At 37.2% G+C, this 27,784-nt stretch overlaps 6 protein-coding genes across 9 annotated transcripts; 3 read left to right on the top strand and 3 right to left on the bottom strand.

Annotated features, from left to right (window-relative positions):
• Window positions 1-473: 473 nt before the first annotated feature.
• On the bottom strand, window positions 474-2,696 carry LOC137723711 (B3 domain-containing protein REM10-like). Of its 2 annotated transcripts, XM_068462904.1 has the most exons (5): window positions 2,502-2,696; window positions 2,179-2,280; window positions 1,363-1,675; window positions 1,105-1,217; window positions 474-968 (listed from the first exon to the last, which is right to left on the bottom strand). In XM_068462904.1, the coding sequence occupies exons 2-5, from the start codon at window positions 2,260-2,262 to the stop codon at window positions 648-650; spliced, it is 831 nt and encodes a 276-aa protein (XP_068319005.1). In that variant the 5' UTR covers window positions 2,263-2,280; window positions 2,502-2,696; the 3' UTR covers window positions 474-647. The 2 variants fall into 2 exon arrangements, with proteins under 2 accessions (XP_068319005.1, XP_068319006.1); XM_068462905.1 differs by lacking the exon at window positions 2,502-2,696 and having other exon boundaries at window positions 2,179-2,480.
• Window positions 2,697-4,493: 1,797 nt separating this feature from the next.
• Window positions 4,494-6,636, top strand: LOC137721678 (B3 domain-containing protein REM10-like). Of its 2 annotated transcripts, none has more exons than XM_068460703.1 (4): window positions 4,494-4,835; window positions 5,355-5,643; window positions 5,749-5,858; window positions 6,143-6,636. In XM_068460703.1, the coding sequence occupies exons 1-4, from the start codon at window positions 4,752-4,754 to the stop codon at window positions 6,467-6,469; spliced, it is 810 nt and encodes a 269-aa protein (XP_068316804.1). In that variant the 5' UTR covers window positions 4,494-4,751; the 3' UTR covers window positions 6,470-6,636. The 2 variants fall into 2 exon arrangements, with proteins under 2 accessions (XP_068316804.1, XP_068316803.1); XM_068460702.1 differs by having other exon boundaries at window positions 5,331-5,643.
• Window positions 6,637-6,860: 224 nt separating this feature from the next.
• LOC137722723 (probable phospholipid hydroperoxide glutathione peroxidase) lies at window positions 6,861-11,874 on the bottom strand. 2 transcript variants are annotated; one of them, XR_011066786.1, is made up of 8 exons: window positions 11,711-11,874; window positions 10,830-10,906; window positions 9,422-9,483; window positions 9,211-9,329; window positions 8,387-8,554; window positions 8,257-8,297; window positions 7,661-7,708; window positions 6,861-7,137 (listed from the first exon to the last, which is right to left on the bottom strand). XR_011066786.1 is itself a non-coding variant. In XM_068461795.1 (7 exons), exons 1-6 carry the CDS (start codon window positions 11,852-11,854, stop codon window positions 8,265-8,267), a joined length of 603 nt encoding a protein of 200 aa, XP_068317896.1. In that variant the 5' UTR covers window positions 11,855-11,873; the 3' UTR covers window positions 6,861-7,137; window positions 8,257-8,264. The 2 variants fall into 2 exon arrangements, 1 of the variants encoding a protein (XP_068317896.1); XM_068461795.1 differs by lacking the exon at window positions 7,661-7,708 and having other exon boundaries at window positions 11,711-11,873.
• Window positions 11,875-14,650: 2,776 nt separating this feature from the next.
• LOC137723419 (protein WHAT'S THIS FACTOR 9, mitochondrial) lies at window positions 14,651-16,752 on the top strand. The gene is made up of 2 exons (XM_068462613.1): window positions 14,651-14,729; window positions 15,280-16,752. The coding sequence occupies exon 2, from the start codon at window positions 15,391-15,393 to the stop codon at window positions 16,669-16,671; it is 1,281 nt and encodes a 426-aa protein (XP_068318714.1). The 5' UTR covers window positions 14,651-14,729; window positions 15,280-15,390; the 3' UTR covers window positions 16,672-16,752.
• Window positions 16,753-19,385: 2,633 nt separating this feature from the next.
• Window positions 19,386-22,825, top strand: LOC137721881 (tyrosine--tRNA ligase 1, cytoplasmic-like). The gene is made up of 10 exons (XM_068460908.1): window positions 19,386-19,554; window positions 19,661-19,808; window positions 20,056-20,345; window positions 20,427-20,523; window positions 20,968-21,073; window positions 21,180-21,262; window positions 21,452-21,597; window positions 21,763-21,868; window positions 22,316-22,375; window positions 22,492-22,825. The coding sequence occupies exons 1-10, from the start codon at window positions 19,442-19,444 to the stop codon at window positions 22,510-22,512; spliced, it is 1,170 nt and encodes a 389-aa protein (XP_068317009.1). The 5' UTR covers window positions 19,386-19,441; the 3' UTR covers window positions 22,513-22,825.
• Window positions 22,826-23,708: 883 nt separating this feature from the next.
• Window positions 23,709-27,402, bottom strand: LOC137721882 (uncharacterized). Its single transcript, XM_068460909.1, has 6 exons — window positions 27,002-27,402; window positions 26,392-26,587; window positions 26,150-26,222; window positions 25,583-25,632; window positions 24,374-24,487; window positions 23,709-23,944 (listed from the first exon to the last, which is right to left on the bottom strand). Exons 1-6 carry the CDS (start codon window positions 27,339-27,341, stop codon window positions 23,812-23,814), a joined length of 906 nt encoding a protein of 301 aa, XP_068317010.1. The 5' UTR covers window positions 27,342-27,402; the 3' UTR covers window positions 23,709-23,811.
• Window positions 27,403-27,784: the final 382 nt, after the last annotated feature.

Below are 27,784 nucleotides of genomic sequence, written 5' to 3'. Positions count from 1 at the left end.
AAAATAATTTTCGCTAGCCTATTTTCTCCTTCAACTCATGTGTGCTAATTTGTTGTCTGTTAATTTCATTTTTATTTATTCAATTCAAATTCTGCAAACAAACAAGGGTGACATGGGATCATTTGTTGTCCATGATCCCAACAACTTCAAACAACTAGGCAAACTAAATTACAACATTCTCTTTTTACTTCTTATATTTTTTTTTTATCATCCCTGTCTTCCTTTTTTATCTTCTTTTGTGCGACTTTATTTTGCGCATCAAGCACTCAGTGAAATGTCTCTGTTGACAAGTTTGGCAGTCTTCAACATTACGTTATAGTTTCCTGTAGTCACTCTTGATAAGTCGCTACATATCATAGTAATTGTTGACCTATGTTGGCATAAGCCTTTAGTAGATGTTGGCAAGAATCCACATGTTCCTACCACTCAACGAAATAGTCTAATGAAGTTTTGGTCAAAATCATGAACCCGTTATTTGAAAATCCTGACTCCGCCACTACAACAGTAAGTTAGGGAATACAAAAGCAACTGTTCATCACACACAAATAGAGTAGCATGTTGCCACCACAATGAATATGTTCTTAATATGATTCCAAAAACCTCAATAATCTTGTTCCACAATCAACCCTATATAATGTCAACTAGCTTTAGTTTTCCACAAGAGAGTCAGAGGCATCAAGTTCAAGCACAACAGTAGGCCTCTTTCCTCCGGCTTCAGCTCTGAAAAAATGAATCTTCATTTCACTTCTCTTTTCGTTGACAAGCTCAAACACGGCGGTGTCCCCGGGTGAAACGTTGTTCGCATGCCAACATTTCATCAACCCTTCCGTCATGAGCACACGACTGCCACAAGATTTTATCTCATCGACCCGGAGCTTAACTTTCCATGCTTTCCCATCCGGATCTATAAGCCTCACCCTCTCCTTTTCAATGAGACCTTTTGCTACAGCTAGCTTCTTGGGGACAGTCTGCAATATGCAGGGAACATCATCAGTGACTAGTCGGTTGTTTATAGCGCTGAGATGGCATGCCCTTCCCAGGATCTATTGGGGAAGGTTTCATAAACATAATTGGCTTACAAATTGGGTTGAAGAAAGTACTCACCATTCGATAAGGAATCTTCGGCACAGTTGCTTTGAAGCATGTTTTATACTTTGATCTGAATGCGATGTGTCCATCTGATGCTTCTTTCACATCAGCAGGCTTGTACAACATGCCTGTAGAGAAAATAGCACATTCGAACACATTGTCTCCGAACAGATACACATGCCTGTAGTGTGTATATGTATATGCAACATTACAAGAAAAGAAAGGAACATGCCTGTAGTGTATATATGTATATACAAAACTTGTATAACTTACTTTTCCTTCGGTTACGAATACTAGCTTGATTTCCAGTTGTCTTCTTGGCAGCTACAGCTTCCTCCTTTTCACATCCAGTTGGATTATAGATTTTGACATCAAACTTTGTGTCGCCATCGTACTTAAAAACCAAGAAATTACCGATTTCTAAGAGATGATCCTCAACGAAATTCTGCCAACCCTTGCGGAAGAAGAATTTTCCATCCTCTCTTCCTTCCAAACCTACTGTCCACGATTCTCCACTTGGGCCTCTAAGAGTGCATTTGCAGGGAGGCCGTCCATTGAAATTCTCCATGAATAAAGGTGGCAGACACTTCAAAGTTCATGGTATCAGAAAACAGAATACGGTTGTATGACATCAAAATATGAAAACAATTAATCAAACACTGCCTAATTCTATGCCAAATCAGAAAAGCCATCACATGCATGACTGAATCAGTCAATATGAAAGCAAGATCGTAAATCCAAAGAGAAGTTTGTTTAATTTTCGCGGTTACAAAAGTCTGTTTCGTTCAAATGGTAGGTTCATCTATATATAAATCACAAGAAAACACTTTGTAATTTTGCAGAAGAGTCTGAACATAAGTGTTTGTTTTGCCCTTGGAAGGCGGAGTGCTTAACAAACATTAATTACCAAAAAATTTAACAAGCTCAGTAAGAACCAAGAACAAAAATCGAAAAGTTAAAAGGCATGTCTCATCCAAATGCCAGAACAGAGAAAGAAACAGAAAGTATTTATCATCCATTCGCTCCTGCAGCGATCGATCTTGAATTATTCTAAGTGAAAACGAGGCTACTAAAGGGGCAGGATGTTACCAAATGCCGAGAGAAGTCATCATGAACTAGGGGCTTGAAAAAGGATCGCACTCTCCGTGAAGGATTTGTTGAATTCCTCGCCATTTGAGCGGAAAAGCTTCACTGAAATTCCGAAAATGGGTGATCATCCACTTCAACAAGTAAACGGAAATCCCAAAAATATTGCAACGAATTTCCACAAACTACTTCTTCATAAAGGAGCAAACTGGGGAAACAAGATAAATGTACTCCTAAAAGAATGGTTGAAATAGATTATCTGGATGCTGTCTAACTATGAAACTTATACTGGTTTCATAGATATACAAGATGATGATAAAACATACATGCAGATTCTTCAGGGGATTTTCTGGGAGTGAAGATTGCCTCAAAACACTATCCTTTGTCTGACTGGTTTTTCCTGGGAAACATTGGACATGAGGAGGAGGAAGAGTAAAACTCGTGAAGGAGGCAAAAAGTTCAGCCACCAACCATCATAAGTTTCTTTTAATATTCCTAACATTTTTTGCAATCAAAATTGACATGCATTGAATTATTTCCATGTGCATTATTTGCTCCTTTGGGATGACGAAATATATATATATATATATGTAACTGATATGGAAACTGTAGACAAATTCATGGAAAAGTGAACTTTTCCAGTTTTGAACAAGTGATCATCTCACCTTCCCCAATCAATTTGAGGTGAGGGATTGAAGCTGATGCCAACTCTGCTAGCTGGCTGGTGATCTTTGTCAAACTATATATGTGAATTACATAAACAGTCACAAATTTATTGAAGGGGGGGGGGGGGGGGGGGGGGGGGGGGGGGGTGGGGAATTACAAGTGCACCCACCATGCATGTGCATTATTAGCTAATTTGGGATGAATTATTACTGCATTTAATAAATATTTAATTGATCTGTCTAGGTGGGTTTTTCCAGTTTCGTATTGCCTTGAACAAGTGACTTTTTCAAAGTGTAGAACCAAATCTAGCATCCATGATGCATTGGATTCTTTTTTCCTGTCATCTCACCATCCCAATCAATTACTTCAGCCTCATCAGATCACGTAATTATCTAAAGATCGTTTATTTAATGCATGGGAATTGTTATCAGCATTCCGAAAAAAGTTAACAAGCACTGCTTCCTCTCTTATTTTTTTTCGACAAGGGAGGAGTTACGCAACGTCTAACTCCTATTGTTTGTTTTAAGTGCATGCATGGACTAATGTAATGTCATGTTAATTTTACTGCGTTTGGAACATTTCTTGACAAGAGTGGTTCAAGAACCCTAGCCATAGGAGCTGGGTCCCTCTTCCTTGTGGTTGTAGAGACAGCAGTCATGGAGCCTTCAACCAGATTAAGTGAGCTTAAAGTTCCATCCATGCATGTCTACAGACAATTTCACCGTTTGCCAGGCTTCTTCCAAATCTGCTTCCAATTTAAAGTGTTCTTGATAGAAACAATTTAGAGAAAGAATTGGGAGCCAAGGACACCTTTTTTTTACCCAAAAAAAAAAAAAAAAAAAAGAATCTACATTTTGTTGTTGTCATGATTTGAAAGAGTGCGAAGAAACAAATAGGAAGCCCATGTGAGCTCCACAAAAGCTTTGTTAGAGGGCTCGCTCGAGGCTTGAAGGCTACTTGTAGCCAACCCTGCCTGATAACTAGCATATAGCCCCCTTACTGGGTAGAGACCGTTAGCAAATGTGTCCGTTTTATGTTTAAACAACAAAATTATTATACATTTTATCACCATTTGTTTGATCAACAATTTTAGTCAAAATACTAGATGGATAATTAGGTGATGAGTGGAGGAGTAGTTGATTTTTTTGGTCGAGAAGTGAAGTAATTGATCGGGGGAAGGTGAGATGAGAACAAAATCACTTGTTCAAAACTGGAAAAATTCACTTTTCCATGAATTTGTCTAGAGTTTCCATATCCAGATATATATATTGCATCATCCCAAATGAGCAAATAATGCACAAGCAAATGATTCAATGCATGTCAATTTTGATTGCAAAAAATGTGAGGAAAATTAAAAGAAACTTATGATGGTTGGTGGCTGAACCTTTTACCTCCTTCACAAGTTTTACTTTTCCTCCTCCTCGTGTCTAATGTTTCCCAGGAAAAACTAGTCAAGACAAAGGATGGAGTTTTGAGGCAATCTTCTCTCCCAGAAATCCCCTAAAGAATCTGCAGGTATGTTTTCTCATCGTCTTGTATCTGTGAAACCGATACGAGCTTCTCAAACGCATATCAGTTTGAATTATTTTTACTTATAAGTTTGTTTAGTGTTTATAGTATTGTTATTAATCATGTTTTGAAGATCTTCCTATGTTTGTAAATTTTGTAATTAATCAGCAACATATATAATTACTAGCTGTTCTTTGTTCAACTTATAAATTCCCAAGGCAGCATGCATGTAATATATTTCAAACAACCATTTAGGACTACCATCATCTTGTTTCCCAAGTCTGCTCCTTTATGAAGAAGTAGTTTGTTGAAATTTGCTACAATATTTTTCGGTTTTCGATTTACTAGTTGAAGTGTATTATCACCCATTTTCAGAATTTCAGCAAAGCTTTTCCGCTCAAATGGCGAGGAAATCAACAAATCCTGCACTGAGAGTGCGATCCTTTTTCAAGCCCCTAGTTCATGATGACTTCTCTCGGCATTTGGTAACATCCTGCCCCTTCACTAGCTTCCGTTTTCACTTGAGATTAATTCATGATCGGTCGCTGCAGCAGCGAATGGATGACAAATACTTTCTGTTTCTTTATCTGTTCTGTCATTTAGATGAGCATTGCCTTTTAACTTTTGGATTTTGTTGTTCTTGTTAGTGAACATGTTTTCTTGGCAATTTATATTTGTTAGGCACTCTGCCTTCCAAGGCCAAAACAAACACTTCTGTTCAGACTCTTCTGCAAAATTAAGTGCTTTCTTGTGATGTATATATAGAACCTTCCACTTGAACGATACAGACTTTTGTAACCGCGGAAATTAAACAAACTTCTCATTGGATTTATGATCATGCATTCATATTGGCTGATTCAGTCACACATGCTATGGCTTTTCTGATTTGACATAGAATTAGGCAGTGTTTGATTAATTGTTTTCATATTTTGATGTTACACAACTGCATTTCTGTTTTCTGATACCATGAAACTTTGAAGTGTCTGCCACCTTTATTTATGGAGAATTTCAATGGACGGCCTCCCTGCAAATGCACTCTTAGAAGCCCGAGTGGAGAATCGTGGACAGTAGGATTGGAAGGGAGAAAGGAAGGAAAGTTTTTCTTCCGCAAGGGTTGGCGTCATTTCGTGGAGGATCATCTCTTAGAAATCGGGAATTTCTTGGTTTTTGAGTACGATGGCCACACAAAGTTTGATGTCAAAATCTATAATCCAACTGGATGCGAAAAGGAGGAATCTGCAGCTGCCAAGAAGACAACTGGAAATCAAGCTAGAATTCGCAACCGAAAGAAAAGTGAGTTATACAAGTTCTGTATGTGGTAAATGGGTGTTTCTTTTCTTCTTATTCATGTGTATCTGTTTGGAGACATTGTGTTCGAATGTGCTATTTTCTCTACAGGCATGTCATACGAGCCTGCTGATGTGAAACAAACATCAGATGGACTCATCGTGTTCAGATCCAAGTATACATGCTTCGAAGGAGATGTGTCGAAGAACCCTTATCGAATGGTGAGCACGATATTTATGAAACCTTCTCCGATCCAGGGAAGCGCGTGCCATCTCGGTGTTGTACCCAAAATGACTAGTTATTACGCTGCTCCCTGCAATCGCTTAGAATTAAACACACACCATGCACAACCTAACGTCACATGTGTTTACTATAAGCGGTTACAGGGAGCCTCATTAGTGACTAGTCCTTTTGACGTAGGTGCCTGCGTGCGCTTCCTTGGGCCGTGACACAAGTGACTGAGCATTTTCTTTCCGTTTTTTGTGTTCTGTCCTTGATATTGCAGACCGTACCGAAGGAACTAGCTGTAGCAGTAGGTCTCATAAAAAAGGAGAGGGTGAGACTTATAGATCCAAATGGGAAGTCATGGAAAGTTAAGCTCCGGCTCGATAATACAAAGTATGGTAGCGGCCATTTGCGCATGACGGAAGGGTTGATTGCATGTTGGCGTGCGAACAACGTTTCAACCGGGGACACCGTCGTGTTCGAGCTTGTCAATAAAAAGAGAAGTGAAATGAAGATTCATTTCTTCAGAGCTGAAGCCGGAGGAAAGAGGCCACGTCTTGTACTTGAACTTGATGCCTCTGACCCTGATGTGGAAAACTCAAGCTAGAATTTACGTCAGATTAGACTCTCGTATCGCAATACTCATCGGTTGTAATATTTTAAACGTGGATCCACAAAATTAAATAGAGACTTGCAAAATGAGAAATGAGCGTGGAAATCGTTTTTTCCGGCATCAAATTACTTTCGAAGGTAGATGCATCGAATTCCCGCACTTACAACACACTCACAGGGTAGGGTAAACAAACCAGTCATTCGACAAACCAAACTAAATCAGCTGGTTTGGTTCCAATTTTAATCAAAAGCCAAGTTAATCAACATTCCATGCTTCCATGTTTTGCCTGTTCATGGATGTGCAAAGTTCTTTCAAGATATAGTTAAGCTAAGGTGCAGCAGCAAGGAATGTCTTTGAACCGGAAAAGTCCCCGTAGACAAGAAAATTTATGTAAATAATAGGCTGTTTTGATTATTGATGATAGAATATCGATGTTCACATAGTACAGATACAGGTTCGAATAGGCTTCCCCTCGTACCACACGCGCAACCTTGAACAAGTATCCATCTACTCATTCATAACAATAAGGTAAAAAAATATAGGTCGTTTGGAGTCCAATCAAACTTTACATATCAATCGATTATGCTTCGATCATTTTCTTCATCTGTTTCTGCAAACACGTTTTATTTTCTGTGAGGTCAGACCATACACTTCCTGCTGTCCTGCAAATATCACGGGGAAAATGGTAAGAGTCAGAACAAGGCAAGTTTCTAAATACTAAATGCTAAACGTCTATCGTTTACAATAAGGAACTTTTGATTTTTAGAATTTTATACCAGCTGATACGTCAAAACATGTTTTAGGAACAAAAGCATGGTAAACAATGTACATATAAAATGAAAGTTGTGACCTAATCCAAGATGTTCGTTACCTAATTAGTGTTTAGAACCAGGTCACTCAAGCAAAAGAAAAAGCGAACAACTATTTTGTTCAAACAACTATCCAAATTGGTACTTCACCTCAATTTGCCCCAAAAATTCATCCAACTACGCACCACTCCTATGCTTGGTTTTTAACAGTGTGAAATACATATTCACACACGAGACGTTCTTGTGAGAGTTATGATAATGAGGTAATAGTAATACTTGCTAAAGATGAAAGAGAAGATTACCAACATGGTTTTTGTTTAAGATAGCGTTAGCCAGTTAAATTGTTAAATGTTAAGGGGGAGGAGAGGACCCACACCAGGGTGCATAGGCATTATTGCTTTCCGCCACTGCGGTGTAGCGCCATCTGCGAAGATTAGCAACATGATGGAAGGGATCGTATTGTAATTCGGACTTCCATAAACTTGGATGAAACTCTGATCTAAATGTCACCTTATATTTCATATTTGGGAAAAAGAAACCAAACTGTTATTGTGCTTGTTCATCTAAAGAAGGGCAAACAAGAAGGCATCAAGAAAACCCACATCTCAAATAGACTAGATAAACTCCAACTCTGCAGCCGGCTCGATTCCATTGCAGGACATGTAGGTCAAAAAGGTAAATACCAAAAGGGAATAACTTAACAGAGCATAAACTAGTATCATTGTTCAACTCTAAGGTCCCTTATGGTCAGCATGTGAAAACACCACTGAAGACCCGAAAAATTATCCTTAAATGATCTAAACCACTCTATCCTAATAAAAGCAGGCATATCATGAAGCATGCAGAACTGGTCCTGGGATTCGGGATTCAAATGTCATTTACCAAAACGAATGTTTTTTTAATAAAAATGTAAAGTCAAACACCAATGCAACCGACTGTAATGTGTATCATTTCTCAAAGAAACATACAGACCTTGATACTCAAGAAGATTCCAACAGATTCTGGATGTCTTTCTGCACAGAGCAAAGATAAATAAATCAGCAGCTGTTGTCTTCATTATCCCCAAAGCAAACAAACAGATCATCACAAAAATCACTCTGACCTCAATTTTAAGAGGTGATGTCACAGGAGCATATCTCTCCACAACCTTCCCTTCTTTGTTAATGAGAAACTTCGTAAAGTTCCATTTGATGCCACTCCCAAAGACCCCACCTTTCTGTCCCTTTAAGAATTTGTACAGGGGTGCCTCGTTCTTCCCATTCACCTCAATCTACAATGACCACAAGTAAACTAAATTAGTTGTGCATGAGTTAGTTAGGGCTGGTTTGGTATTGTTGTGCTTTGAAAAAACGCTGCTTCTGCTGTGTTGTGAGAATAAGCAGCAGAGTGTTTGGTAAACTTTTTTGCAAAAGTGCTTTTGAAAAAAAAAGGCAGTATTATAGTGTTTGGTAAACTTTTATGTAAAACAGATGTGAAAAAAAGCCGGTTTTTCAAAGCTGGGTTTTGCAACTTCTTGTTTTTGGCTTCTTTTCACCCAAAACTATGAAAAAAAGCTGAAGCTGAATGTTTACCAAACACAAAAACAACTCCCAACTTTTTTTGATATCAGCTTTTTTTAGAATCACCTCAGTACCAAACCAGGCCTTAATCTAGGCACTTTATATGTGTAGTAGTCGTTAAATATTAGAAAAGCCATCAATCAAAAAATTATTTAAGTAAAACCGTAGAACTAGTTCTCTGCATTTTATTTGATGTATGAAATTTGAAGAGCACATAATCTATGTGCACTTGTGTGGAGATACTTGTTGGTAATATCTACCAACAACCATATAGCACCAAGAACAAACAAAAGATTTCTATTTAGAATTTTGCATACAGATTGCTAACAAACTTATCATTTATTTATTTTCTCCAATATAAGGATACCTTGTCAAAGATTGGAAATTCAGCTTTAAATCTAGTGCATGCAACTTCTTGAATCTCCTCATTGTTTCCCGGCTCTTGTCCTCCAAACTGGTTGCAAGGAAATGCCAAAATCTCAAAACCTGCCAGAAATTAAAAAGTAAAACCCCCATGGATAAGTATGAAACACATGAATCAACAAATTTTTGGCATTGCTCTGCAAAGGTTCACATACCTTTGCTTTTGTACTTTTCATACAAAACACTTAATTCCTTGTAGTTGGATTGTGTTAAACCACTGCAAAATTAATAAAAGAGTGAGCCAAGAGGGACAACGGAGGTTACAGAGGTGAAATGCATGTCGAACACTTAATTCAGCTAAGAACATCATGATTCACTAGAAAATTCATCATCTACAAGTTCATCTGAGCATAGAAAACGTGTACAGTTAACAGTGAAATGCTCTGAAGAAAGAACTGTTTATCAAGATCTTAGAAAAAGGAGATTAAATAATTAGTCTTGCCTCTGAATCTTGAAGGATGGACATCGTAGTACCAGATAAAATGCTTTTCCATTTAGGGGATCTATTGCTTGCTACACAGTACAATTATTATTTTTTTTTCTTTAAACAATCCGATGAAATTTTACCAACTAGTGAACACAACTAAGATTTCGTGACAAACTTCCTGGTATCAAACAGGAAGACAATGAGTACAATCTTCAAAAGGAATTTTTAGATTCAAATTTTTTATAAATTTTACACTTACTGAAGTCCATGGCTTTCAATCTTTCAATTACAATCCAAGTAGAAATATCACTAATATATTACATCATAAGAAAAGAAAATAAAACGAAAGTTACAAAAAGAACAAGGAAACATTTGTCGAGATTACCAAACAAGACCTATGTTACATACAATACAAAAAGGACAAATTAATGCATCTGTAATAAAATGCGTTATCCTAAATACAATACAATTTAGACCATTTTACAGATCATCTGAATGTAAGAGAAACAATCTAATTTAACTTTCCACATCAGGATAATGTATGTGTAGTCCGCACTTCTTTTCATATATAATCCCCGTAAAATTCAATTTGAAGGTAATAACCATGTATTTGTTCGTAAGGAGTCGGACCTTTAAGGAACATATATGCATAACATGAAAGCTGAACCTGTATTTAAACTAGGAGAAATCATACTTAATAAAGACTTAAAATTTCAAAAAGAAAAAGATAAATGATTACATTTTGAAAAAATAAAAAATAAAAAATTCATATTCTTAATGAGAGGATCATACCTAATTAACTAATTAATTAGTATACAACTACAAAAATGTTCTTGATAAAGCGACATATTATCTCAAACGTCTATTTCCAAATGTTAAATCTCTCTCTTAAGAGCACCAGCAGATATTTAAACTACAAAGAAAAATTCTTTAAAGCCCTCCCTAATTCCCCATAAATTATGTTTAGAAACAACGCTCCACAGAAAAGGCCAATAGAGATTTATTACCAAAAGATTTGTATCATGAATTTCCAAATATGCAAAGAAGCACACAAATGCCCAGGGTGTCACGATTAACATGGAATAGGGATACAAAAATGTCAAGAAATCATTCACAGAAGAGATCAAGGTAGTTACCATTTTGAAGCAACATTCACAATCAGAAGAACCTTCCCACTGTATTCACTCAGATTTACGTCGTTACCATGAATATCCTGCAACCGAATTCAATGCATAAACAAATATATTTCAGATCAAGTTGTCAAATAGAACAGTCTACAATTTGAATGTACTCAAATCAGTATTGAATCTGAAATTCCAAAGTCATTTCATCAAACATAATGCAATATAAGATATAACTACAGAAATTTGCAGCTGTCTCCTAAAACTCCAGAAGAAGCATAACAAAGCAATTGATCTGGCCAGAACGGCCTATGATTTTGTTCTTTTTCTCTCGTAAAACTTCAATATATTTAATTTCATATCTGTAACAACAAAAATCGGAAAAAATTCAAAATATCCAAAAAAAAAAAATCATAATTCAAAAATCAAAATATGAAGAGAAAAAAATTGATATTAAAGTTAGAAGAAAAGATATGGAGTACTTGGAGTTATCGGATGATATAATGCAAAATCAAACGCAGGAGTTATCGGATGATATAATGCAAAATCAAACGCAGTGGCGTTCTAGGATTCAGAACCGACCATATTTAGTGGGATAAAGCTTGGTTGTTGTTGTCGTTGTTTTGATACTAAAGTTAAAGTGAACACACAGAAAATCAAAAGCAAATAGAAGGATGAAACTATTCCAAAACAGAGAAGACCCACCTCAAAAGCAAGATATCAGAACTACGGTTCCACAGTCCAACTGAATGGATTCACTACTATGTTACTTTGAACAATGAAACTTATTATACAAAAAGCTCAAATCTTTAATTTCCATTAGTTTCTCCCCAGATTTTCTCAGCAACCAAACATAACATATGAGAATGAAACAGAAAAGAATGAAAACCCAGTACCTTGACAGTGAAGTCGTAAACAGATTTGGAACTTTCTTCAGCCATAATTCGAGGAGAAGAGAATTGAGAAGTGTAGAAGTAGCAGACGAAAGCAAAACCCAAAAAGAAGAGAGAGACCCAGTTGGTGAATTTCAACAAACGCATGCCTACGCCTTTCCGCAATTGGGAAGGTCCTCTTTCATACTGCATTGACAATTTTGCTTCTTTTTATTTTTTATTTTTTTAAAAAATTGTTATTACCATTTCAAGCATCTAAACTTTTTATATTAACAATGAAAAACACATATAAAAGAGATTTTTAAAATACCAATAACACTTTTTTTTTTTTTTTTTTTTTGTCAATTATTGGCATTTCTACTCTGTTTCCTTCTTTAAATGTTTCTGTCTCCCTCTTATTTTATATCATTTTTTATCGTAATTCCTTTGTTTGTTTTTTTTACATTACATTAAATAAATTAAAGTACATTCCCTAAATCAACCACCAAAACCAATCATGGGGTGGGGCGAAGGGGCATCTCCAATCGGCCGGTCATAGGATCATAGTTCAGAAGATAATTTTTTTAACACAAAACTCATCTCTAATAAAGGTCTGGCTTAAAAATATCTTTAGACTCATCGGGCCAAAATATAGCCTTATGGCCAGTGAGTTGGCCATCTTTAGTTAACCTACCTTTTCAATTGAGCCTAGTTGGATTTGTTTTTTAATACAAAATTTCTAATTTCTAATTTTTTTTCTATAAATACCTAAAATATTTCTACACCATTTCTCATATCATTTTTACCCTTACATACCATCTTACCTTCTTTTATTCAATTATTCACATTCTCTTCAACTCAAACACTCTTTTCATACACATCATTCTCTTACTCTTCCAATAATTTTTCCTTTAATTTATTCAATAATTTTCAAATGACAACGTCTTCAAACGACACTTAAAATATGTCTGGAGTCTTATTCATTTAGTGACAAATGATACTCAAATTATGTTTGGAAATTTTATTTTAATATGATAGTCTAATTCAATTAACCAATAAAATTAAAGAACAAACTTAAAATAATAAATTATTGGGCCAAAAATAGCCCCATTAGGTTGGAGATGATATAGAAACATGGTCTAACATTGTTCATTAAAAATAAAAAAAATTATTGCAGGGCTAAAATCTGGACGGGGGCTAAACATAGCACCTTCGTTGGAGATGGCCTAAAAGGTTTTAGGTCTAATTCTCGGCGAATTTGAATCACATGATTGTTAGCTCATTATAAGGTTAAACTCACCTCCTAGTGTAGATAATATCATTTGTTAAAAAAAAAAAATTGAGTGAAAGCTTGGCATTATTGATGTGCTTACAGGTTATTTTTTTATTGATGTTAATTTTGCTATTACTAAGGAGATTGGGAAGAGTTCGAAACTATTATAATAATTTAGGCCTGACAAATAGGTCTTGTTTGTAATGTTTGTATAATTTTCGTGTCATGCCCGTTATTTTAACGGTTTGTGTGTGTTAAACTCCTTATCTTAACAGGTAACTCAATAAAAATCTGATTTGTTAACGGGTCATATCGTTTCATATCAGGTTAACAAGCTATGTTATAAATTGTCATGTCTAATGTCTAGACTTGGCAAACAATATTTTAATGGGTTCTTAGTATGTGACCCAATAACGATCAGACTTGTTAACAAGTTAACGCGAATCCTGTTATTTTTGTATCACTTCATGTCGAGTTAACGGGTCATGCAAGAATTTGTCATGCCTAGGCAAGATGGGTGAGTGTTGCTCATGATTCACATATGCTTATGGAGATGTTAGTTTTTTAGTGCATATTTAAGTTATACATCTAAACAAAAATTGTTAGATATTGTTGAAGAAAATTTGTAATGGCTCTTATTCATATTTAAAACTAAATGTACATTACAAAAAATTTACTTCACTTGAAGGCTAAAATATAGTCCTTTGACCTTATTGTCCTTCTAGTGGGCGGCCAAATTTTTTTAAATTTTGTTCTTCAACCAATATGTCAAATTAAGCTATTATTTTTTTTACATTATAAAATAAATGATTAAATTAATAAGGGACATTTAATTCATTATTAAATTGACACACGCTCACCTTCCTTGATTGAAAACAAGAAAGAGGTATGATAATTGCACCGATCAACTCAACATTAATTATAATAAATGATTACATTCATATCAACGTCGCATAGAAATCGACACTTGAATTAGAGAATGTTAAATGTGGTCTTTACTGTTATGAAGCTCGTTTGAATGTGCTTTTAAAATGACTGACAATGTTTTTGGTGAAAATGTTTTTAGTACCAATCTTTAATAAAAAAGCAAGTAATCCTGGAAAATCACTTAAAGTGCTTCTTGGAATAAACACATAATTGGTGCTTTTTGCATAAAGCATTTTAAGTGCTTTTGGAACCTAAAATAATTTTCTCTAAAAGTACTTTCAATCATTTTAAAAGTATATCTAAACAAGTTCAGATCTTATGGGAATTTTTAACAGCTAATTTGCAGATACTTTAAAGCACTTCCACCGGAGGCACATTAGGCTGGATTCTGTTGCCTCCTTTTTGTCTGCCCTCATATCCTTTCTTTAATCTAGACCGTTCAACCAGATCCAATGGCTAAGAGCTATGCCACCTCGTACAAACCTTAACAGAATCGAATTTACCTGTCTCTCCTCGTCGTCTCCAACGTCTCAGACTCGGACCAGGATCCTCTCCTAATCTAAGGATGAAGATCCTCATGACCAATAGATGTGGACCGTTGGACAAAAATTCAACGGTTATAATTATTATAACTTTAAAGGGACCCCTGTTTGTAGCCGTTGGATAAAAATCTAATGGCCCACATCCTTGGTCACGGGGATCCTCATCCTTAGATTAGGAGAGGATCCTGACTCATCAAGCATCACTAATGCAGTGGACCTGTTCAGATAGTTGGGGAAAGCAAGCCATTGGAAGCTGTTGAGCACGGTGGAGATTTTCTCAAGGGACGGTGGTGCGGAGGAGGTGGGATTTCAGGCCATCGATTTTCATTCGGTTTCACGGACGTCGTCGTTTTGGGTTTATAGAATAAGAGGGAGAAATATAAGGAAACGACAGTCCCATCGCCTTATCAATTCTTCACTTACTCCCCATACATATCGAATTTAATTATTCATTCTTTAATGTAATCAGAACTGGTTGATTTTCGTTTTCCAATCGTTAATTTTCTTGTTTTATTTATTAATCATTCCTGTGCTCTTGCTGCTAAACCGTAGATTTTCGTTTGCAATTACAAAACTGTAACTTTTTATTTTGTTTTATCATTTTTCGCTCGTAACTTAACTCTGATCTTACATTGCCGGTCTCAAGTCCGGATAAAGAAGGAGGGGAGGGCGTCAGGTAGTCGACAACCGACACTCTTATCTCATGTTGAATCCTTATGATTTTTCGCTCGTAACATGTTTGATAAAATGCCTAGCTCAGGTTGTGTTCCAGAGTAATGTCATGTTCGTTGTTTGACAATCTGCTGGAACGTTGCGTTTGTTTATACCGGTGTTGATTCTTCCTTTTGCAGTTGCGCTTCTTGGGTTGAGCACAAAGTCGTGCCGTTTAGGCTAGCATAACGGGAGATGTAGAGAAACTCAAGAACGCTGCTCGTCTCGTCCATATTTACCAAGAAAGGATCATGGCCCAGTGTCTTGTAATTGTTAAGGTAGGCGGGTTTGGTTTCCTCCGTGGATGTCTGCAAGAATTTAACTATCAGCAAACGCGTGGTCTTGTGAATGTGAGGTTGAAATGGGTGAAAGATAGGGCGTTGGATTTTGTTGTGGCTTCTGAGAGGGATCTCAAGGCTGCCAGCATTCTGGTTTCCATTATTTCTTCCTCACCTCAGTGCTGCATCCCTGTATACCGGCTCACTTGTCATCGGGGACAACTCGGTCTTCCTCACGATCTGAAGCTCGCTACTTTTATTAGGAGGTACCCATCTGTTTTTGTTGAGTCCTATGATTTTTGGGGCGGAGGCGCTCGAGTCCCATGCTTTAGCTTGACTCCTGAAGCCCTACAGCTACACCAAGAGGAACTCAATGTCCTTAAGCAGAATCAATTAGATTTCATTAATAGGCTTCGAAAACTGCTCATGCTCACCCAGGGTTGGACCCTTCCTTTACAAACCCTTGACCAACTGAAATGGGACCTCGGTTTGCCATATGATTACATTCATTCTGTGATTCCGCATCACCGTGACCTTTTCTCTTTTGTACACCTCCCTGATGACCGTGTTGGCTTGAAGCTCTTATCCTGGGAAAAGGACCTTGCTGTCTCCCATTTGCAAAGGAACTCCGCCCGGCAACAGAAGGAAGAAGATGTAAGAAGTGGCTGTCTAGCTTTTCCAGTTGGATTTACAAGGGGTTTTGGATTGAAGAGAAAATGCATGGAGTGGTTGAAAGAGTGGCAGACCCTCCCTTATACCTCCCCCTACTCTGATGCCTCCCATTTAGATCCTCGTACAGATGTATCCGAGAAGAGGATTGTAGGGGTCTTTCACGAGCTTCTTCATCTAACTATAAACAAGAAAACTGAGCGTAAGAATGTGAGCAACCTTCGCAAACCTTTGGCCCTACCTCAAAAGTTCACTAAAGTGTTTGAGCGCCATCCAGGTATTTTCTACATTTCAAATAAATGTGCCACTCAAACTGTCGTTCTAAGGGAAGCCTATGACCGTCAAAAACTATTGCAAAAACACCCTACGGTCGAATTGAGGGAAAACTTTGCAAAGCTGTTGAGAAAAGGGTTCCTAGATAGGAGCAAAGGTTTATACAAGAAAAATAAAGGTGATGGCATCGACGTGGATCCACATGTTGATGGTATTGGTAATAACCAATTCAGTTCTGAAGAAGAGTCAGATAACAATTTGTTTTATGAGTATGACTCGGATGAGCAACATGAACCTAGGATTCATTTGTGAAGAGGATTGGGTTGAGGGGATTCATCGCTTCTGGACACCATATTTGGGATCAGCCGCATGATCACTGCCAGAATTTTGCAAATAATGGTAAGTATAATTATTTTCAACTTACAGAAATTTGTAGATAATGTTTCCTGATACGACTCATTGTTGCCTATTATTCTTCGTCTTCAGTGGGGATCTTTCGGTTAACGTTTCTCTTTCCTTTACTGAAATGGTAATAATATCAATCAGTTTATATTTTGCAGTTTTGCTTCAGATCTTCTGATTATACTCGACCTCTGTGTTTTGCAAGTGAGGTATTTGCTTTCTTACCTGGACTTGCCCTCTGCTCTATTTCTAATCATTTGGAGAGTACTGTGCAAAAAATTGACGTAGATGATTATAACGAACAGTGCTATTTTATTCTCAGATCAAATTCTTCGAAATTCTCTTGTTCATTCTTGAATCTTGATCTTTGTCTCTCACGTCGTAGTTGCTTGCTAGGAGGCATGTCACATCCCGGCCCGGGGGGACCATTTCCCGGGCCCACTCCACCATCGTAGCACGATATTGTCCGCTTTGGGCCCCGATTACGCCCTCACGGTTTTGTTTCTAGGAACTCACACGAGAACTTCCCAATGGGTCACTCATCCTGGGAGTGCTCTTGTGCGCTACTCGCTTAACTTCGGAGTTCCCATGTAACCCGAAGCCAGTGAGCTCCCAAAAAGCCTCGTGCTAGGTAGGGATGGAAATATACATATAAGGATCACTCCCCTGGGCGATGTGGGATGTCACAAGGCAGCTCTTGATCAGAGTGAAATCCCCGTCCTCTCTGCTACGGTAGCTAAGAATCAATCTATTTTGCCTAAAGCTTCATTCTTTCATGGAGTGTCTGGTCCCAGTTTTCGGAAGTCAATTATTCTACTGCACGTCATGAGGGTTCAATTTATAGAGGTTATGTCAGAGGAAGATTTTATTTCAACACTACCAGAGATTTCCTAAAGTGAAGACTGCATCTTCTCTGCAATCTGTCCGTAAAGCACAGTTTCCTGTTTCTGATTACAATGGAACTCGACTTGCCACGTTTGCTTCATAAAAAGGGAACTACGCTTCAGATTGTTATCAGATGTGCAAATCACTGTTCAATCACCTTCTGTTGCATCGAACCATGCCATATATGTCGGAAGATTGGGCTACTGCTCTCGTTTCTCATTGGTTTTCACAACGACGACTACACTAAGCAACAAAAGGTTCCTCCTCCGACCATCATTGACTGCTATGAGTGCCAATACAACGGTTGCACCTTGCTCCTGCAGGATTGCTGGGTTACAAATTCCGGTGCCACATAACGTACGAATCATATGATGCAGATTTCTCAAATTCATCTTTTGGCAACATCATATGCAAGCACTCGAGCAATTACAACTGCCAGTGGCTCAGGTTTCTGAAAGATGTATAGTTTCTTCAACCGGGAACTTGCATCTCAAACTGTATATTTTTGTTCTTTGTTCACTTTTGAAATTGAATTCGTAAATTTCATTTGTTTGCTCCAGTTATTTGAAATTTATTTATTCACATAAAATCTGTGCCCCTCGGGCTGAAGGATGGTTATCTTCTTTGTCATTAGTATCATCCTTTTTAGTGTAATGATGTATTTACACTCAAAGATGAGGAAGATATTTGGTATGCAACTTGCCATTCACGAGATTCAAATTTAAGAATTCTCAAGAGGAGTAGGCGGAGTCGGTGATATCCCCAAGGCAATGGGTGTCGTGTCGTCTTTCCTCTCTACGTTACCATGAGAATCAATGCATGCATCTAGATCGACGTAAAAATTTTCAACTGTTGTAAAATCGATAGTGTGTGCAGTGAAATAAATAAATAAGACACAAAATTTACGAGATTCCTCTATAGTCAGTGTGATTGGAGTACATCCTCATGACAGTAATGATGCTTTCATTTATAATATGAAATAATAAGATTACAAAGATAACTTTCTCTCTATTCTCTCCTCTCTCCTTCCTTTCTTCTCTCTCTTCCTCTTCATTCCTTCCTCTCTTTGCCGTGTAATTCTCTCTCTTCTGTGTTCCGTAAGTCTTACATTTATAGGAAAACAAGAGCACCAAAAGTGTGCAGCCGATAGCTCATAGTGGAAGAACATGTTCTTAGGGGCCAGCCTAAATTTCCACTTCCTTTGTTTAGTGGACAGCTAGCTCTTAGTGGCCAGCCATCTTTACAACATCAACGGTGATATCTCACTTTCATTAGCAAGATGTCTTGTTGCAATGGGTTTCAAGCACATTGAAAATGTCATGTTGCACTTTCCTTTTTAATGGACGAGGCGAACAAAGTGGATCCCACTTTTATTACCAAGTTGTTATTCTCATCGGATTCTCTTTATGAAAATTTTAAGAATTCGTGAATCGTATTCGTTTATTGTACATCGTACAATCAAAAATTATTTTAAATATTTTTATTTTAAATTAAACACAAACAATACTTGACAAAAACTGAACGCACGATATATGATGAACAGATATCATTTACGAATTTTTAGAATTCTTACCAAAAGGATGTGGAGATGACCCTGTTGGCTAGTTTTTATGTTTTTACAATTTTCAAAACTTTCACAGCCGTTGGATTTGCATCTTTAATCCTAGCTCTCCATAGTGGTGGGGTCCATTGAAAAAGGTCGCGTAAAAGAATCAAGAACAAAACAGATAAACCCTAAAACTAAGCCGCCAAGATAAACTACCACGCACTCTCTGCTTTCTCTCGTAGCTCTCCAATGGCGACCGAAACAACAGAGCAATCCCCGCCGGCCGACCAAGTCCAGTCGCTTTCCATATCCGAGCCTCAGGTCGATGACCAACCCTCCAGTTCATCAAATCCAACCCCTTCGTAAGCTTCGATCAGTGTATTTTTTTGCCTTTCCGTTTCTAAATTCGCTTGTTGATCTGAATTGTTTTCGAAATTGTGTGTTTGTATGGCTGTGATTTTTCTGAAGATTGAGCTTGGAGGAGAAGTACCAGATCGTGAGGAGCGTGGGGGAGGAGTGTATTCAGGAGGATGAGCTTCTGAATCTGCTGGCTCACAAGACTGAACCCATCTGCTACGACGGGTTCGAACCCTCGGGTCGAATGCACATTGCTCAGGTTTTACATCGGTTTTTCTAGGAATCATTAGATGTGTAATTATGAAACGTAATTGATATGAATTGTGTATTTGTGAATTTGAAAAGGTTCTAAATTTGAACTTTGTAGTGTGTTCTTCGTGTAAGTTTATTGGGGTTATAGAAGAATTTCTTTGTGCTTCGAAAGAAAGATTGTAGTAATAACTTTAACGGCGGATATTTGTTTGAGCATTGATTGTTTTATGAGGTTTGAATGGGTTGTTGTGTAGGGAGTTATGAAGACTATTAATGTTAACAAGCTGACATCTGCTGGCTGCCGAGTGAAGATGTGGATTGGAGATTGGTTTGCGCAGTTGAACAATAAGATGGGGGGTGATTTGAAAAAGATAGAGACAGTTGGCAACTACATGATTGAGATATGGAGGGCTGCGGGGATGAATTTGGACACTGGAAAAGTTGAGTTTTTGTGGTCGTCAAAGGAGATTAACGCAAGAGCACACGAGTACTGGCCTCGTGTGATGGATATAGCTCGGAAAAATAAACTTCCGAGAATAATTAGGTAGCTACCGTATTGTGATGCTTATTGTACCTAACTCTGTGGACCTTGTACTTATATGCTTTTATTCTTCTATATTTCCAGGTGTAGTCAGATTATGGGTCGAACTGAGCAAGATGAATTAACGGCAGCCCAAATTCTCTACCCTTGTATGCAGTGTGCAGATATATTCTTTCTTCAGGTAGCTTGCTATTTTACTTTTGAATTTTTGTTAGTAGGTTTTCTTTCCCATGCAGCATTGTGTTGAAACCGAATATGACATGGATTATTAAAGGAATGGTGCTAACTTTTGTGTATGGAGTATATGATAGGTCCACTTGGGACATTACATTTGTTTTGTGCTACTTCAGTTATTGAACCTATTGTATAGAATTACATGGATATGAAAAGCGTAATAGGGAAAACTAGAAATAGTACGAGGCTCATAAAGGTCCATTTTACTGGAGCCCCATAAAGGGAAGTCCCGAGACTCACTTTTTACCTAGATCTTGTTTAGACGATGCGTCTTCTGATCAGGATGCATGTAAAAGAAAAACCGCTAGATTTTGGTTATATGGAAAAGAACAGGGAGAATATATCCCTGTTGAAATAAGAGTGACTTGTAAAATATTTTTCCTTTTGACAGGCGGACATCTGCCAGTTGGGAATGGATCAACGTAAAGTCAATATGCTTGCAAGAGAGTATTGCGATGACATCAAAAAGAAGAACAAGCCTATTATCTTGTCACACCGTAACATTCTAAATCCTATTCCACCCGTTGCAATTCTGATGTTTTATCCTTTAACATGGGAGTGGTGACATGGTTTTTGTTTGTTTTTCTAAATGATGATTTGCAGACATGTTATCTGGTTTGCAGCAAGGGCAGGAGAAAATGTCTAAAAGTGATGTGACATCCTCCATATTCATGGAAGATGAAGAGGTGGGTTGCTACTAGGCTACTAGAGGTGAAGTAAATTTTCAATTTCTGTGAGGGTCAAGGTTAAATTATCTGTATAAGCTGCATGTGGATTGGAAGACAAATGTATTCAAGTTGTAAGCTAGGGCTTTTATCTTCCATCGTAATCCACTATATATATGTTTAAAATTTTGACATATATCACTCTCTTAGGCTGAAGTGAATTTGAAGATAAAGAAAGCTTACTGTCCTCCAAATGTTGTCGATGAGAATCCCTGTATGGAATATGTGAAGTATCTCGTTCTACCTTGGTTCAATGAGTTTTCTGTTGAGCGGACTGAAAACAATGGTGGAAATAAGTAAGTGATAGACTTTAGATCAAATCTGTATTGGTTTAATATGTTAATTAAAGGCTTTTGCTAATTCAGCTTTATATCCTACCGAGAATGCCATTTAAAAAAAATTGATCTTGTTGTCTTGGCTAATTGTACTTTTTGGCCCCCTTCCTTTTCCTTCCAATACAGAACCTTCAAAACCTTTGAAGAATTGGCTGCTGATTATGAAAGCGGCGAGCTACATCCAGCAGACCTTAAATCAGCTTTATCAAAAGCATTGAACAAGATACTGGAGGTAGGTTCACTTTTTATACGTATGTTTCTTTGATTTTTACCTCTCCCAAATTGACGGCCTGATGCCAATTTGACTAAACATGAGAGTGGTGACGGTTTCATCCCATACTTAATTGTTAGAGGATTTTCAAAATGTTGCATTACACAGTTAGGATCGGGGAAAGAAATCTATATTTGATGGGCCTAACTGATCTTGCTCTCTAGTTTACATAAAAAAATGTACCATCTTTCATAGGTTCAAGAATGTCTGCTTTGACATTAAATAGTTGACCATCCTAGAGCTGATCGGGATCTCTCTTTCTGCTTTAATCTCAAACTGCAAGTGTATTTCTTTTGTAAATTATGCCTATCTGGTAAAAAAACGAAAATGAAAAAAGAAGGGAGAAAGATAAATGCCTGGCTACTCTTTGCCGCTGCTGGGTTAAACTTTCTTATTGTCGGTATGCAGCCTGTACGAGCACACTTCAAGAATGACAAGGCTGCAAAACAACTATTGCAAACTGTTAAGGTATTTTTCTTTTTCTTTTGATACAAAACGCTTTTCGTAATTGCATATTCAGAGTTATTAATTCGAAGTAGCTCTAAGGTAAGAGAACTGAACCGAGTCTTTCTGTTGTTTTGTAGAAATATAGAGTCACCAGGTGATAACATTATTGGAGCTTGGACTTGTCATCGTTACCTTTCTGCTCTATCATGAATGCTGGATGAAAAGACCTGTATTTCTCAATTTGATCTCTGATATATTTTACAAGACCTTTATGGGATTCTTTATATGCATGAAATTGTTCGGGTTCCATACATTGCTATTCGTTCATATTGCTGTTTCATGCGTTTTCTCGAAACTCTAAGGAAGGGTTTTTCTTTAGCCCTTCTGTCTTTTGTATCACGTAGAACAATTCAAGAAGTAAACAAACAATTTTGCAATGCGACTTATGCCTAAACCTAATTTGCATCCTTATGGGTTATGCTTCGGTTTAGCTAAAGAAGAAGACTTTACGACTTCTTTTAGTATACGGTAGTAAATTTCTGTAGTAAATCGGTAAATACCGTAGATATTCATTGATATAGGGTAGGATGAAATTTGCATTTCACCCCTTTTCATATTGATGCTTGATTTTACGGATATTTTGTCGGACATATCAATAATTTTGTGGATATGTTAAACTGAATATATTGGTGAAAATGGTGATCCAGTTATCGCAAATCCCTCAAAACAACCAAAAGTAAAGACAACCTCTGGCTGTTTAAATTTAATTTTAACAAAGTATATGGTCCTGCGGCTGCACAAAGGTATAGGCATTGAATTCTGTCATTACCATTGGCAAACTTGTATTTACCTAAGTCAACAGAGGACGTATTCGTCACTTAATACTACGGTTTAGTGGTATTTCTCTTCATTTGTAAGTGAAAGGTTTTAGGTTAGGTTCTTACCAAAAAGGAATTTGAACCACGTTATTATAAACTCATTGTAAAGCTTAGTCTACTCCCTACCCTCTTAATGTAGATGAATATTGTTCCAAAAAAAAAAAAAAAAACAGATGACATATTCCCTTGATTCGTTCTGCCCTTGATCAGCACAATGTTTGTCTTTGATCGACCTTACTTAGTGGGACAATGTTTACTTAGTGAGATAAGACTTTTGTTGTTCATACCTACACAATAATACGAGTTTATACATGTTTTTGTTTTCTTGTATCAGCCATTGACCATGTCTTGACATATTCTTTTGTGTTACTATTAGGATGCTCGAGCATATGAATAGTTTTGTTATTAGTTAATTTTGTACGATTCGTTAGCGCAGTGGAAATATTGCTCCTTTGTGTACAACAGATGCTCCCTCGTGGACATAAAACAACTTAATATTATCAAGACTCAAATGAATAAAAGTTAAGAGAGGATACATAACATAGCTCAAAATTTGCACAAAAAATGGAGTAAAATTTGTTATTCAGTCGGGCCCCTCTTTTTCCCCTTAAGCTCTTTCCCAGATGTTAACGGACCATAGAGACCGAGATGCAAGGAACCTTGTTGTAGTCGATCGTGAAAGTAGTTCTTGTACAAGTCCCAGAATTCATCTCTGCCAAATAAATTGAATGTGAGGCATGTGGAGTGCATAAAGTTGAAAGATTTTCGATCCAAAACACAGCACAAAGACGAGAATAAACGAAAAAGCATATATCAAGCTTCTTCACTGTGATTTTTGAACTATCACTGCGCACTCTGGCCAGCGAAATTGGAGAAAAGGGAGAGGGTTAAGATTCTTCATAGACAACCATTAGTTCGGTATCAAATTATGGATTTGAGCATAATATATGTTTGCAAAAGAATCTCCCGAGAAATAATGCATAAACCTTAAGGAAGGTTTGAAACTCCACCCTGTCATTTGAGATCCGAAGGTAGGGCTTTGATTTGTTCATTATTTAGGAACGGGGAAATCGATAAAAAAAGGAACAGAAAAATCCTAGAGAAAGCAAATGTAATGTAGAGAGATGACTCATAGCCTAACCTGACTTGTGGAAGCGTAGTCAGGGAATAGCCCTTAACATCTGGGTGCATGTCAAGTACAATCACCGACAGCCGTGAAAGCCCCAATGCCTCAATGTCAATTAGCTTCTTTATCCTGAAATCGATGAGTTGAAATAAGAACCAAATTATTCAATTTACACAACTGAACTTGAAAACAGGAAAGATAAAGGACATGCCATTGCCATATGATAATGCAGGTCTGCACCCTTATGAACTAAAAACGAAGTAAAAGGGAAGCAAACCATGAGAATAGATAAAGAAGACATTCAACCTAAACTTTTCGAATTTTCTGGAATGACGCTATATACGCTGCTAGAATCCAACAAACTTGCAAATTGCTAAAAACACAGTACAGAAATCCAGTGCTAAGGATGAGTCTCAATCGTTCCATTAGGAACAATAACAATCTTAGATTTCTCTTCGTAATGTTTACCCCATCCAGCAAATACATGATGCAGGATGGCAACAAAATCCTCAACTTCTCTTTCGCTTGACTTCAGCGACCAACTTACCCGGCAGAATACAAAATTACAAATTGGTTTCTGGGGATCTAAGGGATCAAATTATGAGAGTATTGATCTTATTATACAAATATCAAGTTTAATTATAATTGGAAAATCAGTTATAATGCATATAGATCAAGGGAGAAACAAGAATGTTGAGTTGAAAACAAATATGAGAATAAGTTAACAGGAACAAAAGAAGAGGAAATGAAAGCCCAAGGCAAACCTGACTCCAGGGTGAGCATGGTGTAATTTCTAATCAATATTCATTCACATACAAACTAAATATAATGATGCGACTTATAACTGAAACCTTAAAGAATAATTACTCCTAGCTCTTAGTTTTCAAGCTCTATCATATCCCCATTGGTGGCTTGGTACTTTCTTTATCTTTACCGTTTCATAGCAAATAATATCAAAGCTGTAGTTTCTAGTTAAAATGAGCTTTATTGGGTGAAATTGTTTTTATATAGAAAAATATATTTTGCATAGCCCACAATACACAATGAACACCAAATAAATAAAGAACCAGTCATGTTACTTCAAAGTAAAGAACACATTAACATCGCACCGTGTTCATTTGAGATGATACCGTGATTAAATGTACCATTAAGTAAAAGCTGCAAATTTTGGGCTGTGATAAGCAATGAAAGATTACTGCATCTACAGGAAATTATGATAAATACCTGTTTGGTGTACCACTAGCGATATTGACGCGGTTTTTTAACAAGGATACCTGCATAAAGCATAAAGGGGTTGAAAGAGAACGTACACATACATATGCAAAAACACAGCTGATAGGCTAAGCAGAGAGATGAAATAGGACTAGTTACAGTACTAAAATAACAGTAAGAAATGTTATAAAAAAAAATAAAATGGTAATGCAACATTTATTTACAAGTTTATGCCCAAAAAGATTCACAATGAACCTGGTGATAGTTTGGAGTGACCATGATGTGGATACAATTGGTTTCAATCCTAGTCATGATATGTTTGTTTCAAAAATTTGTAGACCATCCAACACAAGCATTTAAAATTGAAAGGAACGGCAAAAGATTTCCCTGACTCCATGCCTAGTAACAACTCATGGTAGTGTATAAACTATTGCACGTGGGTAAGCTCAACATGCTGAACTATAACCAGACAGATGCTAATAATCCTAGCAAATAGTAGAGCATGGTGCAACATTGCGGAGTAATATGTGGTAATAAATGCGCCATTAACTAGAGAATTTTAAAATTCTGAGTAACTACCTGTTCTTCAACCTTCATATGCTTAGAGAACAGCTTTGCTGCACGACATTCATTGGTCAACAACCGGAAGCCCCTACAGGAACAGAATAAATTTTCAGCGATATGCACATAACAAAAGGGGTTAAAGTCTCTGGTGCTACTGAGACATTTTACATGAAAATCAACATAAGGGGTTTGGCAAAATCAAATTTGCAAATGGTTCAAGTTATGGTACTATAAGGAAGGAAAATATCGTTATTCACCTAAGAAGTTCTATCGCTCTCAACGCAGAAGTACTAATAATAAGAACTGCTGGACTCCCCGGATCAATTTTCCCATCCACAAGATCCTTTCCACAAAGTTCTTGTTTCCATGATGGACCAAAAGCTTCCTTCACATGTTTCAACAAGCTGCTGACATCTTGATCCAAGCTTTCAGACAGATCCAGAATACACTTATCTGCAAAATTAAACGAAAACAATTCAAGCACGTTCCTCAGGCGGAGGCATTTTCACAATTGCCGCATATAAAAAATAATGCTGAATATAAATTGAACGTCAATACTGAACTAGTTTGACTGAATTTCGAAAGCTATCTTCAGCCAATGGCACTAATACGTTGAATTTGGATACCTCCCCTTACGCACAAAACTATATCCTCTCATCTGCTTGCAATTTTTAGCCGGAAAATTTCCCAGAAAAAATGTACCAGTATTTACGAATTTTTCATCTAAAAAATATATTTAATTAGAAATAGAAATTAATATGCAATTTTCTCAAATTCCTCAACATTTTCTCACCAACCAAACAGACCGCATAATCAATAATATGCAAGAAAAAACATGAACAGACAAATTAACAAAATAAAAGGTACCATTGAAGGACTCCAACTCGAGAGAGGAAAGCTGAACGCCATTGGCGGACTGAAACTTGTCCAGGAAGAAGCTGAGCTGCGCGGACGCCGATGCCGGTTGTACCTCAGCACCGTCGCTTAAACCGCTGTCGTTTTGGCTGCTTTGATTGCTCGCTTTCTCGTCAATTGGGCTTCCATTGCCGCCGCCATTGCTGAGCCGTTGCTTCTTCTCCTTCTTCTTCTTGTCCTTGGTGTGGGAGTGGGCCTTCGTCTTCTTCGTCTTAGGGCCGAGCGGCCTGCCCTTGTTCTTAGGGTTTCTGTGAGACAGCTTCGATGGCTTCTTTGCTTTCCCGCTCCCCATTTTTGCAGCTGCTTGTTGACACTTTCCGCTAAACCCTAAAAAGTTAAAGACTTTAGCTTTCTTACCAGCTAGCTAGGAATTCGTTTGTTTTTAGCCACCATGCCCTCGCTTTATTTCGAAAATTCAAATTTTGCCCCATTCACTTTTACCCAATGAAAAGAGAATTGAAAATTTGGTCCCTGTTTTGTGGTTGTTTCTCTTTGGTCCTCAAACAAGGACCACAGTGACGTTAGCTTCAAAATTCATTCGGCAAGAACAGTGATAAGTGGAATTTAATCAAATTAATTTTGGTTGAAATTAGGGTGGACTTGGGTATATATATTAACTATTGAAAATCATAGAGGAAATGGTAGAAATGGCCATTTAATTTTAACCTAATTAGAATAATGGTTATTTAATTAAAAATTCATGGTCAAGGGTCCTTAATTCATCAAAACGTGCAG

Source organism: Pyrus communis, chromosome 17 (assembly GCF_963583255.1).
Source record: "Pyrus communis chromosome 17, drPyrComm1.1, whole genome shotgun sequence".
NCBI classification, from domain to species: domain Eukaryota; kingdom Viridiplantae; phylum Streptophyta; class Magnoliopsida; order Rosales; family Rosaceae; genus Pyrus; species Pyrus communis.
The sequence above is the reverse complement of the archived record's forward strand: the minus strand, read 5'-3'. Positions and strand labels throughout refer to the sequence as shown.